The sequence below is a fragment of the Triturus cristatus genome, chromosome 7 (genome assembly GCF_964204655.1).
Source record: "Triturus cristatus chromosome 7, aTriCri1.1, whole genome shotgun sequence".
NCBI lineage: Eukaryota > Metazoa > Chordata > Amphibia > Caudata > Salamandridae > Triturus > Triturus cristatus.
In genome coordinates, this window is record NC_140590.1 from 817,047,942 (window position 1) to 817,062,431 (window position 14,490).

At 43.6% G+C, this 14,490-nt stretch overlaps 1 protein-coding gene across 1 annotated transcript in view; it reads left to right on the forward strand.

The window, feature by feature from the left end:
- Positions 1-14,490, forward strand: part of NDST1 (N-deacetylase and N-sulfotransferase 1) — a 328,999-nt gene that overhangs the window by 251,036 nt on the left and 63,473 nt on the right. The window contains exons 8-10 of the mRNA XM_085617708.1: positions 719-901; positions 5,216-5,312; positions 6,272-6,395. Coding sequence (XP_085473834.1) covers positions 719-901; positions 5,216-5,312; positions 6,272-6,395 — 404 coding nt within the window. The remainder of the gene's footprint in view (positions 1-718; positions 902-5,215; positions 5,313-6,271; positions 6,396-14,490) is intronic.

Consider the following 14,490-nt stretch of genomic DNA (forward strand, 5'->3'; position numbering starts at 1 on the left):
TTAGCCTGAGAAAGTAGAAACAAAACTTGTGGGCCTTAAATGAAATGTTTTGAGTCTAATGGCAGTAATCCTTGGTAACAGCCAGGGTAATAGGGAAAGACTTTGATAGGGGTTCTACATGCCACAACAGGCAGGACACTGGGGAGAGTATTTGAGGTAGGTTGCATTTTTCTTTCATCCTGGTCATTGATGAACACCTCACTTTGTTCAGAGTACGCCCTAATGCAAGTTCTTGATTCAGCTGCTTTGCTGAAACGCAGAAGTATTCTGGAATTGTATAGCTCATGTTTTGCAGTTCTGTATCGTGTCTCTGTGAAGTAGCCAAGAAGCAACCTAATTGTAACATACAAGCCCCCTTAAAACAGTAACTGAACAGCAGCTGGTTCTTAAGCTATAGTTGTATTGTCATGCATGGCTGTTCTGTAAAATGTATACACGTATAAATAGTAGATGGTGTCTGTCTGTTTACTGATTGCGTTTGGCAAACTTCAGCTGGCTCCTGCTAATATTTTGTAATGGTGATTCAGTGAAACTCTCGAACATAAGTTTGTAAATTATGCCACACATGTTTTTGCAGTTAGGGCCCAAGGTTTAATCAACCAGTTACAGACTATGATCTGTTTTTGAGACTCGACATTCCCAGCTAATTCAGTGTCTTCGGCATGGCTGCAACTATTGGTCAACTTTAATTGTCTTGGTTCTCTCTCTTTATTCCCAGATAAGCATCTTCATGACCCACCTGTCAAATTATGGAAATGACCGTCTGGGCCTCTACACATTTAAGCACTTGGTCCACTTTTTGAACTCTTGGACTAATCTGAAGTTGCAGACATTGCCACCTTTGCAGCTGTCACAGAAATACTTCCAGATATTTCCTGAGGAGAAGGATCCATTGTGGCAGGTACGCAATGCCATTGTTTCATAGTAATTTCAATAGTCTTTTTACTATTGGTATGTGGCCACATGTAGCTTAAAGAAAGACCAAGGGAAAGCCATTTTAAAAGTACAGATCATCCAATGGTCCGGCAAGTAGCATGTCTGCATGGGTCAATGGCGTCTTGCATATTTCTCATTCCCAACCCCAGACTGAGAATGAGACCTTTGCAACAGGATCCAGAGGACAAATGGGATCAGTCGTCAGGTCACTGGGAAGATCGGATTTTGCTCTCCCAAGCAGCAAAGTCATCCATTCTTTGGTGGACTCGACCGAAGAACCTCTTGGTGGGAGTCCCTTTCCCTCAACCAGTGCCGGAGCAGTCCTTGATCACGGATGCATCCCTGCGAGGATGGGGGGCGCACATGGGTGGCCTGCAGACACAAGGCCGGTGGTCCAGCAAGGAGCAGTCCTACCATATAAACATGTTAGAGCTGCGGGCAGTCCATCTAGCTCTAAAAGCTTTTCAGCCATCGATAAAATCCAACTCGATTCTAATACAAACAGACAACACGACCACAATGTATTACCTCAAAAAACAGGGTGGTACCTGCTCTCGCCCACTCTCTCTGGAATCTCAAGCGATTTGGCACTGGTTTCTGGCTCGAGACCTCTCCATCACAGCAGTGCACCTTCCAGGATTGCAAAACGTGCGAGCAGATGCACTCAGTCGGCACTTCGAAGATCAGCCAGACTGGGTGCTCAACGACGAGGTGGTGGCAGACATTTTTCATCAGTGGGATCAGCCATCAATAGACTTGTTTGCAGATGACCAAAACAAAAAATGCAAAGCCTTCGCGTCCAGATTCTACTGACCAGGGATGAGAGGGAATGTTCTTTTGATGTATTGGTCCGGAGCATTTGCATACGCTTTTCCTCCCCTACCTCTCATCCCGAAGGCGGTATCCAAGCTCATCCGATCCAACATGACGATGATATTGATATCACCAGACTGGCCTCGCCAGTGGTGGTATCCAGACCTACTACAGCTGTCAATACGCCCCCACAAGAGGCTGCCGTGCAGATCGGACCTTCTGACCAAGATGGACGGAAAGATTCTTCACCCCAGCCTTCCCTCACTGAACTTGGCAGCATGGATCCTGAGATCCTGCAGTACCGTTACCTGAATCTACCTCAGGATTGCATGCAGATCTCGAAAGAGGCCATCCACAAGAGCATTGTATGCTTTTAAGTTGAAGAGATTCTATTTGTGGTGTGCACATAATCATTTTAATCCTACGACTGGGCAGGAAGAGGTAGTTCTTCCTTATCTCCTTTACTTGGCAAAGGCAGGTTTTATAGTAGTCATCAATCAGGGTGCACTTGGCGGCCATTACGGCCTACAGAAGGTCACCCAACAACCTTCCTTTTTTCAACTGCAGGTGGTTAAGGATTTCCTACAGTGTTTAAAGAAGGTGTATCCCCCTGTTCGACCTCCTTCTCCTCCTTGGGAGTTGAATCTAGTCCTTTCCTTTGAGCCCATTCAGAAAGTCACGCTGCAGCATTTAACATGGAAGACTGCTTTTCTAGTGGCAAGAACATCCGCGCGCAGGGTAAGTGAGATCCAAGCGCTATGTTCCAAGGAACCATATACTGTGTTCCATCACAACAGAGTGGTATTGAGAACACACCCTTTTTTTTGCCAAAGGTTGTGTCTGACTTTCATGTTAACCAGACTATTTCTCTCCCCTCTTTCTTTCCCAATCCTGCTACTCCAGCAGAAAGGTCACTCCATTCCTTAGACCTTAAGAGGGTGCTCAAATTCTATTTGGAGAGAACAAAGACCATAAGGAAATCAGACCACTTGTTTTTAAATTATGGTGCCGTTAGGACGGGCTTTCTAGCTTTTAAACGGTCCATTTCAAGATGGATAGTTTCCTGCATTAGATTGGCATACCAATTGGCAAACAAACCCGTTTTGTTGTCTCCTAAAGCACATTCCACTAGGGGGAAAGCAGCTATGATAGTTTTTTTGCATAACGTTCCAATGGATGAGATTTGCAAGGCAGCAACATGGAGATCGGTGCACACCTTCACAAGACATTACTGTCTCAACTCCAGAGCAGATACCCAAGTAGGCCAAGCCTCCTTGAAAAATCTGTTCAGGTGATACGATATCTGTGTTTTCAAGTTTTTTTTATATGAGCTTGATTTGTAGTTCCTTTTTGCCCGCAGGTGGAAGGGATAAGGCTTGCTATTCTAATCAGGTGCTTATGACTATTGATGAGGATCCCCTGGAAGAGAAGGATTAGTTACTTACCTGTAATCCTAGTTCTCTTCCAGGGGTATCCTCATCAAAGTCATAAGCAACCCACCCGCCTCCCCGGGCAAAGGAACGCTTTAAATGTCAACTCTTTATGCTCTGGCCTTCGGGTCACCGCAAAGAACTGACCTAACTGTAACCCTGAGGCATGATGGGAAGCTAGGGGTCATGGCTGACTTAAAGGCACGGTGCCAGTTTTTTTCTATGTTGCTATGGGTTAGCTTTTCTATGCTATGTTTCTACAATGCAGCCTGTGAGCTGTCAATGCTTTCAGTCCTTCTGACAGGATTGCGCTAAATGCTAAGCATTAAAACAGTTTTCAAAGATGCTTGGCGGTTTGTTTTTTTTCCCTGTTTTTAATGTATTGTTTCTGGTATATAGGGGAAGTCCTTACAGCATTATTCAGCTCTTGATGTATGAAAGGCTGCATTTGCTTTTTATTATATGTGTGTGTGTGTGTGTGTGTGTGTGTGTGTGTGTGTATATATATATAGATACATATATTTTTTTTACATATGGTTGTGTTTCTGGGGACCCGAGCGTGGGAGGGAATATTCAGGTGCTTATGACTTTGATGAGGATACCCCTGGAAGAGAACTAGGATTACAGGTAAGTAACTAATCCTTCTGTGCATGCTCTGTTACACCCTCGCCAATAGGCTGTTGTGATGTACTGTGCTGTGTTATATGTATTGACTGTATCGCCCTAGTTTTGATGTATCAATTTTAAAGCGCCTACATGGTCTTGAGGACAGTGTGTTCAAGGTTAGCGGTATTAGAGGTGTCACTGAGTGTAGAATGGCGGTAGTTTTATCTCCTGTTCTTCGCTACTAATGGATTCACGGGCGTAGGATACATCAGTGGGTTACCGCACCCACTAATGCGATCCATATGTGGCCTGCAGGTAACAGGCTTCAGAATCAGTAATATAACAAACAGGTTAGTCAACTCTCTCCAATTCACTGTCTCAGCCTATACCGCTTTCAATACAGCCTCGATCTCAACTCGGTCACTCATCCCAGGCCTAATTTTACTACTATGATCTCCCAAATAACCGCTTCTGGACTCTTCTCTATCCCTCCTTTTACTTATCCCAAGCCTGATTTTACTACTATGGTCTCCCGGATGGCTCTTTCTAGATTCCCCCCTCATCTATCCCTCCTTGGACTCATCCGGACCTCCCAAATAACCCTTTCTAGACTCTTCACTCCTCTATCCCTCCTTTAGCCTGTTCCATCCAACTAACAGACTCACATGCCCACCACTCCAGTTAACAGCTTATATTTCCCTCTACTAATCCACCACTAACCCACCTTGGTTCCGGAGCAGCTTGCTACTCGCCAAAAAGCGCTTCAAGGCCTCGTCAGGGGTAGTAAGCGCTATAGAAATACAAGTACAATTACAATTTAGGATACTTTTCAATCATTGTTAGTTGAGACCATTGTCTGTCTTTATTTTAAGGCTCTCATTAATAAAGGCAAATGCCAGTTTGTAGGCAAAATTTGGTCTTAAATTGGTGACAGAGGTAAAGGCCTCTGCTAGACTTCATTAGAGGTGTGCAAAATTCTCATAAATTGCTTTCGCATAGTTGTGGGAAATTTCCTCAGTTATCTCAAGTTTGTCAACCATTTTTTAGATTTGAAATTGTTGATCATAACAGTATATTATAGTTGATATGTTTTAGAGCTTTCGCAAGGTTTGGTTGATATTAAGAGCACAGTGAAAAGTAACATTTAAAAAACAAGATTTTGGGAACATATAGTGTCATTTGCTTTTTGAGCTTATGTTCCAAATTATCGTCTTTCCTGCGAGGATGTAACACACAAACCATGATTTGTTCATTTGTGAATTGAAATTACTTCCCAGTGCTTTTTTTGACTAGACAAACATATAAAGAAAGATAATTGAATAAATAGACCTTGGGTGGGCGGCGGGGGAGATTTACAAAATTAGTCCACTAAAGTTCAAGAATTTAACAAACATGCTGATGATGCTAACCTTTTCTCTTTGGGATTTTAGGACCCATGTGAAGATAAACGACACAAGGACATTTGGTCGAAAGAGAAGACCTGCGACCGTTTTCCTAAACTTCTCATTATTGGACCTCAGAAAACTGGTAATGCACCCCATAATGTAATATGTCTCTTTGATCATGTTGGAGTCTGCAATTTGAGAGCATCTTGATGTGATTAGGTTGTAGGTAAACAGAAATCATACCTGTAAAGTGCCCAAGGTCCTGTGAGATTTCTAGCCAGTCCTCGCTTTTTAGCAATCTAGTAATCTGCATGCTGGGGCATTCAGGTCTATTTTTAAATTGAAAAATGTGATGCAACTGGATCTAGAATAAAAAGTGCAATAGGCCACATAGGCAGGTCTGGCTGAATATGTAACGGCCACTTGGCAGCAATGTGAAAATAGGAATTACGGTTTGTTAAGTGTTTACCAATCAGTTTGTTGCCATCTACAGATAATGTAGAAGAGACTAGACACTGCATTTGAAACTTACAAACTTCTACCAGACGGTTGAGGAATGGTGGCTCAGGGTGTACTCCTTTGGTCCTGATCTGTCGTAAATGTCTGTCTTTTCTTCCACTCGGCATTTCCTCGCCTTTATTACACTTCAGTAGCCACCATGTAGAGCTTTACAATATAACAGTGACCAACATCCAGATATTGAAATTGTTCCACTGCTGTGTTTCAACAAGGTGGTTGTTCAAATGAACTCAGGCTTGGGTTACCCTATCTGATTAGGATTTTATATTTCATTCGGATTCCTCAACTTTGTATTTAGTAATTTTAAATTTTTATTCAATTTCATACATTCAGACTTTAATTTTGTATTGAGCTTGTAATATATATTCACTTTGGAAGTTTCCATTTTAGAGGTCTGAGACTAGGGGTCATAATTGTTGATTGGTTATCCTAATTTGTAATTTTTAAAGCTGGTTTGCCTAATTTCTTTAAAATCATGACTATTTAAATGTGGGTAACCGTACCTGATTTAAGACACATTTTTGTGTTATTCCAACCTTTAGAAACTGTCCTAATGTTTGTTTCTTGTTGGTTTTGCCATAGGCACAACAGCTCTGTATTTGTTTCTTGGGATCCACCCTGACCTCAACAGCAATTACCCAAGTTCTGAGACCTTTGAGGAGCTCCAGTTCTTCAATGGACAAAATTATCACAAGGGAATCGACTGGTAATTTCTTTAGTGGACCCTATGTGTAATGTTTGAATACTAGAAATTAAACTAATGGGTATACTCTCAATCATGATATTTACCTTGTGATCGTTAATCTATAAAATAATCCTTAAAGTCATTTAATGTCCATTTTAACTTTGTCAACGTTCTCCGCTGTTACGGGAGCTTGCTCAAAGAGCCTTCCTTAAGTGCCATGTGCAGTTGCCTTGGTTCTAATTTCCAATGTCTTACTTTAGCGCTTTTTTGTCCCAATTTTTTTTTTTTTTTTTTTTTAATATGTGGTACATTTTTTAACAGGTTTTTTTTTGTTTTTTTTGTTTTCATGCTTCACAGCAAATGTTTCTTCAAACTGAAACAAATAATGTTTTTCAGATCAACCCTTTTACCCTTAATTTGTCTTGACTAATTACTGCACTGCCTGGGACATTAAGGTTTGTGGCTTGCAACAGCCTTTGCAAAATATTTTAACACTTAGGGTTTTTCCCCTCTTGGGTCAAATTTTTTAATTTTTGGTACAGCTTGGGCAGCGAACTGCACTTAAGAAAGCATGGGTATTAAGTTTAATCCAGTTGATGGGACCCAGACCTAAAGATGGTTCACCCCTAGTTTCGGTCCTCCAGTTTGAGGTGTTGGGAAGCCCACTTTGGTTTCCTTCTGTTGACTAGCCTCGCTGCTTAGATAACATTTTTTTGTTTATTTTTTTTGTTATCTAGTATGTGGGAGCCGTCCCAAGTCCACCCAGAGAATCAGGAAGTGCTCACATAACAAAAGCCCACTCGGAGGGATGGGCCTTCTGTAATTTTTTTAATCTGTGGCAGGCATGATATTTTTTGCTTCATTTGTATGCAGTAAAAATCCCAGTAATGTAACAACCCTTTATGCCATTCAGTGCAAAACACAGAAGAAATTGTTATATTGGCCATGGTAGAGGAAAGGCTATGGAGAGCGTATTTGTCCCTACATCCATGTATTTCTTTTTTTTTTTTTTATTATTATTATTAATTTATTTATTACGTAACTTACGATAACTCAGGCATACACCATTGCTCGCCTACAACCCGGAGGCCGGCTGGTTCAGTCCTTATAGGCATAACAAATTGCAGCTTATCCCACATCCCGGGGGCCGGGCATCGCTGTCTTTTTATGCAGTAAGTTGGCAACTCTATTTTGCTGTATAGCCCTTCTCGCCGTTCATATGTGACCTGGTCCTTTTGAGGGACAACAAAGTTTTGTACTTAAACTACCCCCTCCCGCCCCTGTCAAAGTCCCATCTGTCGCACTTAGGGCCACCCCCCCCTAACACTCCCTGCATCTGTCTCTCTCCCTAGCTCGCACCCCTGTGTACAACCCACGTGCCCATGGTCGGACGTGTCCGGCAGCCTATGTGAACACTATTTCTTGGACCATAGCTGGGAGCGCACGTCCCCCCGTCCGCAGAAATGGTCGGCTCTCCACCCAAAGCATCAGGGCTTGACTACATCCATGTATTTCTGTTGAGGTAATTTACCTCCACTTGTGATGGTAAGGCTAAAATGTAGGAGATATGCCAGAGTGGTATTTTACTGCTATGACTTAGACCAGCCACTGTTAGGGTTATTGCACTTAAGTATCCAAAGGATTTAGAGACTCATTTTGTTTTTTCACACTTTATTGAGCTGTCTTGCCGAAAGCCAAAGCGAGTTGATAGAGGCTTATTCTCTAATCACGATAAAGGTCCACTAAACTTGCAACTGAAGCATATTGTAAGACTTCGGGGTTATCAAAGTGCCCTTGCTATTTGTTCAGTATTTTTAGGGATGTCTTTTGTTGCACTCATGTTAGGCCAGGTGCAGTTTTATCTCACGGCTAGATTGGAATCTGAAATTTGCTTTATGTAAAATTCAGAATGAGGGGTTAGCCTACTGGTGAAAATAATTGAAATTGTTTGGAATCTTAATTTAGAGACGAACACTGTAAACTATGTTGGTACTCTCTCCAGGATATTATACTTGATATTTTTCTCTGCCCTGCTTTGCACAGTTCTAGGATTTGTTTTGTTAAGGCCAGTGTTTGTCAAACATACGGTAACCACCATAAAAGATGCAATTGTTATTGTATTCTTTATAGATTCTTAATATTTTGATTTACACTTGTCAAACTTTTAAACTCATTTTAGATGTGATATCTAATAAGTTGTTTAGTTTAGTACAGTTCCATATAACTTTACTATTAATAAAGAGTTGAAGAAGACCTTGCTGGTCACATATCTATGCTTCAACTCCAGGATGTTCTTGGTACGGATATGTTTGTTGGCCCGACACGGTGTTGAAGTTGACAGGGTTTAGAAGGCAACCGGTAAATGATGACGAGTAGTGCTTTAATATTTAGTTCAAAGATTAGTGATGCTGCCATCGTGTGGTTGCTACTGTTGGAATTCCATTGTCAGAGTTCACAAACTGTTAATATTGTCCATCATTTCTTCTTAATGTAAGTTTCCACCAAGCCATTTTTCCTGTACTGCTCTGATGTCTTGAATATGTAGCGGGAGGCCCATTTCATGCTCTATCACTGAAGTTGAGATTTATCACTGAGAAGTTCCTTACTCAGATGGGGAGGATGGGTGGAATCTATGCCTGGCATCCCTCAGACAATTCTTTCTATGCTACGTAGACGATCAATCTTTTTTCCTATCTTTCTAATCATTTAGTGTAGGTGACCCTTTTGATTTTGAGAGTATATACAAAACAGAACATCCTGTTTGAGGCATGTGAGCTGTAGATCACCTGCTTGCATAGCCTGTTTTGTGTCGTTGGGTCCGGATGTTTGCACATCCTTTCTGAAATGCCTAGTCATATGACGTTTGTGGTAACGAAATTCCTGACAAAGCACTTAGTTCAAAGAGGTAGTGTTCACATACTTGGGCAAATTTTGCTATATGCTTCCTTGTGCATATTTGCACCATTGTATTCCTGAGTTAGCAAAATGTGGTTTGTTGTTTGGGCATTTACGTGTTTATTTGTATGTGTGTGCTATTTGTATGTGTGTGCATAATATAGTGTGTGTGTGTGAGAGCGAGAGAGAGAGATTGGGTATCCCTGTATCGTGCTAGCCACATCCAATATAAATATTTTGTATAAAGAAAATTAATAATCATTGTCTTTATAAAACTAATGAAGTCCTTTGTTAGCGAGCTAATTAGCACATCTTTGTTAGGCTTTTAATCAAGAATTTCAAAGAAAAAAACATACCAGTGCTCACACAACTCCACATGCTATCTGCTACCCAATTTATAGAGTGGAATATTCCTCTTAGTGAGGCAAGGTTTGAAGCACCATAAATTAAAAGATGGGGGTGAAAGGACAGATTTTCCGGTCCAGCACATGTTCTCCCTCAGTGTATACATCTCTTAACCATAGTGTGTGTAGTTCCATAGTGGAAGTCTAAATTATCCATTTTAGGTACCAGGGCCTACTAAGGTCATACGTGGCATCTTCTTTTTGACGCACAAGCCCTCACCCACCAAAAGGTAGCATGCCTCATCATCGGGCTGTCCTCCTCGTTGTGTGTACCTGCAATGCCCAACGGGCCCCTTGCGAGGGCTCTTTGCCAGAGGTCTTTAATCTCGGCTCTGAGTCTAGAATAGCTAGACCTATGTCCCCTGAAAGTGCATGTGAGGAGGGGAGTTAATGTGAGGGAGGATGGAAGTTAATGTGAGCGGTAAACTGGTATGATGAGCAATAGTTCAAATTAACTCAAGGTTTCCCTACTGGTTTAGTTTATTCTTGAAGCCTTTGTTATGAATTAAAACACCTTCGGAATCCTCCGGATAATCATGCTGCCTGAATTTCTAAATAAGTGGGCAGTCTGTTTCATGCCTTTATTGTCTACACGGGATCATTGACAATTCTTCAAGACCCCTATGAAAAACCTAATCTCCTCAAATGTGTTTCCTGCTTGGTAACGTGTACTTTCACCCAAAGTGATCTGCAACAGGTGCCAGAAGAAAAGTTATGTCCGAGGCATATGAGCTGCAGATCACACATTTAGCATAAGATCGCCATCTGGTGTTGGGCTCGGATGATTGCAGGTTGTTGTTGTCTTCGGAAGAAGCCTTTTTGTCACAAGATAGGTGACTCCTCCTCTGGACAACAGTGCGCATGGGCATCCACTCCATCCTCAGATTGTTTTTTTCCGCCATTGGGTTCGGATGAACTTTTCCGCTCCGGCTGAAAACTTTAAAAACAAGCTTCTCGAATCTAAATTTACACTTCACTCGACATCGACCACTCATCGGACCGGTTCACGATACGGCTCATGGAAAGGACGCCTTTTAAAAAATGCCCCCAATGTGGAGCAAAGTTCCCGCACAGTGACCACCACCAGGTTTGCAACCTGTGCCTCTCGCCGGAACACGACGAGTCTAGCTGTCCTGCCTGCACCGCATTCAGATCCAAGAAAACTATCCGGGATCGAAGAGCTCGACGCCATATCATGGCCAGACCAGCTCCGGAACCAGAGGACATCTTTGACGAGGGCCCCGATGTCCCGGAGGAAGATTCCGAGGAACTCCAGATTATATCTGAAGCAGAGGACTCGGACGACCCCATTACTCCTGGGCAGCGCGTGAGTACCTTGACCCCTATCCTCACCCCTCCAAAAAGGCACCGGTCAAGACTTCGCCAGCTGGCCCCAGTCGAGACCGAAAACAAAGTCGAGACCGAAAACAATCTTCAGAAGCCCCGCCTTCCAGCCCGGCTCCGAAGAAATACAAGCCTTCCAGTGGTTCGGGCCCGAGTAAACCACATATTGCTATACCCCCACCACCTTCGGCACCGAAGACGCAAGACCTCTCGGCACCGAAGCAGACACCAAGGCCCATTGCCAAACCAGCATCAAAAGCTCCCAAGCTTCAAGATCCCGTTTCGGCTCCGAAACCATCTTCGGCTCCGAAACCATCTTCGGCTCCGAAACCATCTTCGGCTCCGAAACCATCTTCGGCTCCGAAAACTTTACCAGCACCGAAAACTTTACCAGCACCGAAAACTCCATCGGTACCGGCACAACCAGCTAAGGGCCATGCTGGAAAAGAGACTGCCGATCATCCAAAACATAGATCGGAACCCAAACAATCTGCACCAAAGCCAACTACTGAGGATCATGAACTTTTCCACCCTGATCCCACACAAAGGAAACTTTATATTAATCCTAAAACTGGACATGTCACGGCTGTGTCATTTAAAAAGAGAAAGCTGGACTCAACACCTTCTCCAGCTCCTAAAAACACAAAGGACTCAGCCACTTCACTCATTTGTCCTTCTTCTCCTGTACCACCTCCTACCCCACCCCCCCTCTCTCCACCTCCTTTACCTCTACCATCTCCTGCACATACACCACCTCCACAGGATGATGATGATATATTAGGGGGAGGGGGTAATCCGGATGATCTTTATGATCCTAATGATCCTTTCACAGATCTGTACACAGTACCTTTAGACGACTGGGCATACACACCACTTGATGTTCCTGATAATACTCCATACCCTTCAAAGCCCTCACCCCCCGATGACCACCTAGGGTTTGGGCAACTCATCCACAGGGCAGCACTTTATCATGGCGTCACCTTACATTCAGATGCGCCTGAAGAAGATTTCTTGCTTGACACGTTTGAACAGTCTCAAAAAACAGTTCAAATCTTACCTATGATCAAAGGGGTCATAAAGCACGCACCAGAGGTCTTTAAAGACCCCGTACGCACCAGGGTACTTAACCCCAGAATTGAAAAGAAATATAGACCTGCCCCAGAGGACCCTGCTTACATTAAAGGACAGCTCCCTCTAGACTCTTTAGTGGTTTCCAATGCCAGGAAGCGGGCTAACTCACAAACAACGGGAGACACACCGCCCACAGACAAAGTCTTTAAGTTATTAGAGGCCTCAGGTAAAAGGGTTGCAACACAAGCAGCTAACCATTGGCGTATTGCCTACACACAAGCCCTGCTGGCACGCTATGACAGGGCTCATTATGATCAATTGGAAGGCCTTTTACAACACTTACCAGATCAGTATAAGTCTCAGGCCAATGACCTCATCCAAAAAGGAAAGCTCATATCCAATGCATCAATTAAATGTGCACAAGACGCTGGCAATCAACACCAGTGTCCTTCTTAGACGCCATGCATGGCTACGTATTTCAGGCTTTAAGCCAGAAGTACAAACTACAATATTAAATCGCCCATTCAACCAAGAACAGTTATTTGGGCCAGCAGTAGATACTGCATTAGAAAAAATGAAGAAGGATACCGAGACTGCTAAGTCGATGGGAGCATTACAGTCTCCACAAACACGTGGCTCCTTTCGACGCTTCTTCTATAGAGGAGCCTCCAAAAATACTGGAACAGACACCTCCTCCAATTTCAAAACCTCTACGCAAACATGCCCCAATAGAGGATATTTTCGAGGAGGATATAGGGGAAACAATACTAAAGGGAGAGGTAGAGGTAATGCCAACACTCGTACCTCCCCCACCACTAAACAATGACTTTCCTCCACTCCCCCCAGACCATTCCACTCCAGTCGGGGGAAGACTCACACAATTCCTACATGTCTGGAATTCCATTACTACAGACAAGTGGGTAAGACAAATTATCCAATCTGGTTACTGCCTACCACTCACAAATACCCCACCCAACATACCCCCCAGACATCGTCCAATGTCACAAGAACATCTTACACTCCTCAAGCAAGAAGTTCACTCTTCAGCAAGTGCTCCCACTACTACAACAAGGCGATTTCCTTGCCACACTAGACCTCAAGGACGCCTATTTTCACATTCCCATGCACCCTGCTCACAGGAAGTACCTAAGATTTGTGGTGGACGGACAGCACTATCAGTTTACTGTCCTCCCATTCGGAGTGACTACTGCGCCCAGAGTCTTTACAAAATGCCTAGCAGTAGTAGCAGCACATCTCAGGAGGCAACAAATTCATGTCTTCCCTTATCTCGACGATTGGCTCATAAAAGCCAATTCATTCAGCAAATGCGTTCTAGATACTCACCAAACTATCCAAATCTTACACAACCTAGGATTCCCCATCAATTATCCCAAATCTCAACTACATCCCTCCCACATACATCAATATCTGGGAGCTACCATAAATGCCTCCAAAGCCATAGCTTACCCCAGCCCAACCAGGATAGCCAACATACAAGCTCTCATCTTAAAATTCAAACCCCAACACTCTATTCCAGCCAGAGTGTTCATGCAACTATTAGGCATGATGGCCTCATGCGTCTTCATTGTGCATTACGCACGACTTCAAATGCGTCCCTTACAAGAGTGTCTCGCACGTCAGTGGAATCAGGCTCACGGACAACTCTCCGATCTGGTGTTGGTGGACAGCCACTCCCATCGCTCACTAACATGGTGGAACACCATAAACCTGTCCAAAGGGAGAACGTTCCTAGAGCCTCTTCCACAGATAGTGCTGACAACCGACGCATCTCTTACAGGGTGGGGAGCCCATCTCCTAGGACACACCACTCAGGGCAAATGGACCACACAACAAAAACTGCTCCATATCAATTACCTAGAACTTCTAGCAGCGTTCCTGGCGTTGAAGTCATTCCAACCCCATCTAAAGAACAAGGCTGTCTTAATCCGGATGGACAACATGACAGCCATGTATTCCATACAAAAACAGGGGGGGGGGGGGGGGGGGGACGACGACACTCTCTCCAGCTCTCACACCTAACACAGAGCATTTGGAGATGGGCAATTCCCCAAAACATCTACCTACTTGCGGAACACCTTCCAGGGGTTCACAACCAAATTGCCGATTTGTTGAGTCGACAGACACAGCAAATCCACAAATGGGAATTACACCCACAACTCCTACTCCCATTCTTCCACAAATGGGGTCAACCAGACATAGACCTGTTCGCCACACACGAAAACGCAAAATGCCCAACCTTCGCCGCCAGGTATCCCCATCCACAGTCAAAGGGCAATGCGATATGGATGAACTGGTCTGGCAGATTTGCGTACGCTTTTCCGCCTCTCCCACTCATTCCATTCGTAGTACGCAAGCTCAGGCAACAGTCCCTCAAGCTGATA